This window comes from Etheostoma spectabile, chromosome 7 (assembly GCF_008692095.1).
Source record: "Etheostoma spectabile isolate EspeVRDwgs_2016 chromosome 7, UIUC_Espe_1.0, whole genome shotgun sequence".
Lineage (NCBI taxonomy): Eukaryota > Metazoa > Chordata > Actinopteri > Perciformes > Percidae > Etheostoma > Etheostoma spectabile.
Genome location: NC_045739.1, coordinates 11817977 through 11820265, shown reverse-complemented (window position 1 = coordinate 11820265; position 2289 = coordinate 11817977). Strand labels below are relative to the sequence as shown.

Here is a 2289-nt window from a genome sequence, read left to right as displayed (position 1 = left end):
TTTTTTACCAATCTTTTCTGTTTGCTTCCTGCTTTGTAGATTTTATAAACGTGAGCACTGTTTAGTTGTCCTTTTGCACATAAACTGTGATGATAATCCGTTTACAGGAATGATCACAATTCCAGCTGCCAGCCTGGCAGGTGCCCAGATTGTACAGGCAGGGGGTGCCAACACCAACACTACTAACAGCGGCCAAGGCACTGTGACCGTGACCCTGCCCGTCTCCGGCAACATGGTCAATGCAGGTGGAATGGTCATGGTAAGACCCTGTGCAGAGGTATCAAACATCTTATTACCTTTCTTTTTTAAATCTAGACTTACACGGTGTGGTGGAGGTCACTTAAAGCAACATTGCTTAACATTAGGATTCTTTGCGATTTGACGCCCCTGCAGTTTTGGTGTGTAATTCACTTAAACACAGCTGACATAAATATGGACAGCTAGGTTTGGATGGTATATATCGTTAAAATGATTTTAAAATGGCTGTTGAATAAATGTTTTTAAATCATAAAATTTTATTGCAATGTCCAAAAAAATACAGTGGATGAACTGAAATAATGCTAAATTGTGAAATACATTGTTATCAAGGTATAGAATATACTATATTGGGATAGAATATTTTGGCTGTTATCTTTGCCTTTGCCATGATGTGCATAGAAGCTGCTAAATCCAGTTTCATTCTAAACTCCAGCGGTCCAAAGATCCGGTACGTGCTGTGTAAACATCAACACTCTCTTGGTGCTCGGAGCTCTCAGTCACGGCAAGAAAGGTGAACTGAGCTAACTAGCTGACGACAGTTACGTTAGCAGCAGTTAGCATTATTTTATCAACAAGTAGGCTAAAGTTTTCTAGTCATCAGGAAACGTTGTAAATCATAGAGAGTCAAGGAGAGGATCCAGGGGCCATCAGAGGAAAAAACAGAAAACAGTTTCCTTATAAAATGTGATCCAGTTTCACTAAAACCAGTGTTAGTGTCAAACAAAGCTTTACGCACTACTCCCTGGAAATCGTACCTACTCACCAAATAACAAAACAGGCGATCTGGGCTCAGGGTGGGAATGACAGAGGAACCATTGTCCCTATTACAAGCCCTCAAAGTGATTTTGAACTGTTATTTTATGGTAAAGTAGTTGTGCAATGTTGCTTTGAGAGCTCCAAATTCAGTATTTCAATTGATAATTTTGTGCGAATCATAACTGCCTTTTTTATCCATTAACTACAAATTTGGTGTAGTAATGTACTTTTATTTTAGTGGATTTATGTTTTGAAGATAATGAATACATTCATTATTTGCTGGTTCTTAATTCTGTTGTCTGAATTGGTAAATGGTATTGAAAAGCCTACAAAATTAACATTTGAAAATTTTAACTTTTAGTTTTTGTTCAGTTTGTTGAACCAAGCCACTAAATTCAGTGAATATTGCTGTTAATTTAAAGCCCCTAACACTCTGTCCACCCACATAAGTATTTTCACTTATTTTGCCTGAATAGACGTCTTCTTATGACTGGATGGGCGTTTACAGACTATGTTTGATTGACATCTCCCTCACCTCTGCTGTACTTGATAGGGCGGGACAACTCACACCTTTTGTGATTCTTATTAGTTCAGCATTTCTGGTGACCTCATGCGATTCCCAGCATAACTCCACCCAGTGTCAGCCTGTAGAAAAGGTCTATGACTAAGGAATGACTGAAAGCACCTGTATTTGCACAGTAACTCCTTGTTTGTGTCAGCATGCTGACATACATGTATGCTTTCCACGCCAGAGGCTCAAAACATTGTGTCCCTGTTTGTGTCTCTCTATAAGATGGTGCCTGGAGGTGGTGCAGTTCCCACAATGCAGCGTATTCCCCTGCCAGGGGCTGAGATGCTCGAGGAGGAACCTCTGTATGTTAATGCCAAACAGTACCACCGCATCCTGAAGCGTAGACAGGCCCGTGCCAAGCTGGAGGCTGAGGGCAAGATCCCCAAGGAAAGGAGGGTAAGACGAGAGCGCTCATTTTCTTACACCACATTAAACTTCTCTTTCTCACTACCTGCTAAATGCAAGTGTACATGTTTTAAGCCCTTGTTCCTTTCTTCACCAGCTACTCATTTATTTTGTCTATCCATGATTTTATTTTGGAGTTTTGGTGAGAGCAAAATGAAGAGCAGACAGCTGCATGAAGCTGGGATTGACTCTAACCCCCTGTGTCCCTGTAAAGGATAAGAGGTTATAGATGATGGCAATAGAAAATTATATTTCACTGGGTTTGAGTCCAACTTGGTGCGCTTTCCTGCATGTCATTC

General features: G+C 40.6%; 1 protein-coding gene across 11 annotated transcripts in view; it reads left to right on the top strand.

Annotated features, from left to right (window-relative positions):
* The window catches only part of nfyal (nuclear transcription factor Y, alpha, like), an 8541-nt gene that overhangs the window by 4808 nt on the left and 1444 nt on the right, over positions 1-2289 (top strand). For 3 of the 11 annotated variants that reach the window (XM_032521433.1, XM_032521432.1, XM_032521437.1), the window contains 2 exons: positions 108-259; positions 1808-1981. In XM_032521433.1, the coding sequence (XP_032377324.1) occupies positions 108-259; positions 1808-1981 (326 nt within the window). Of the gene's footprint in view, positions 1-107; positions 278-1807; positions 2232-2289 lie in introns of those variants that run through there. The other 8 variants (XM_032521431.1, XM_032521430.1, XM_032521436.1 and 5 more) reach the window with 3 other exon arrangements.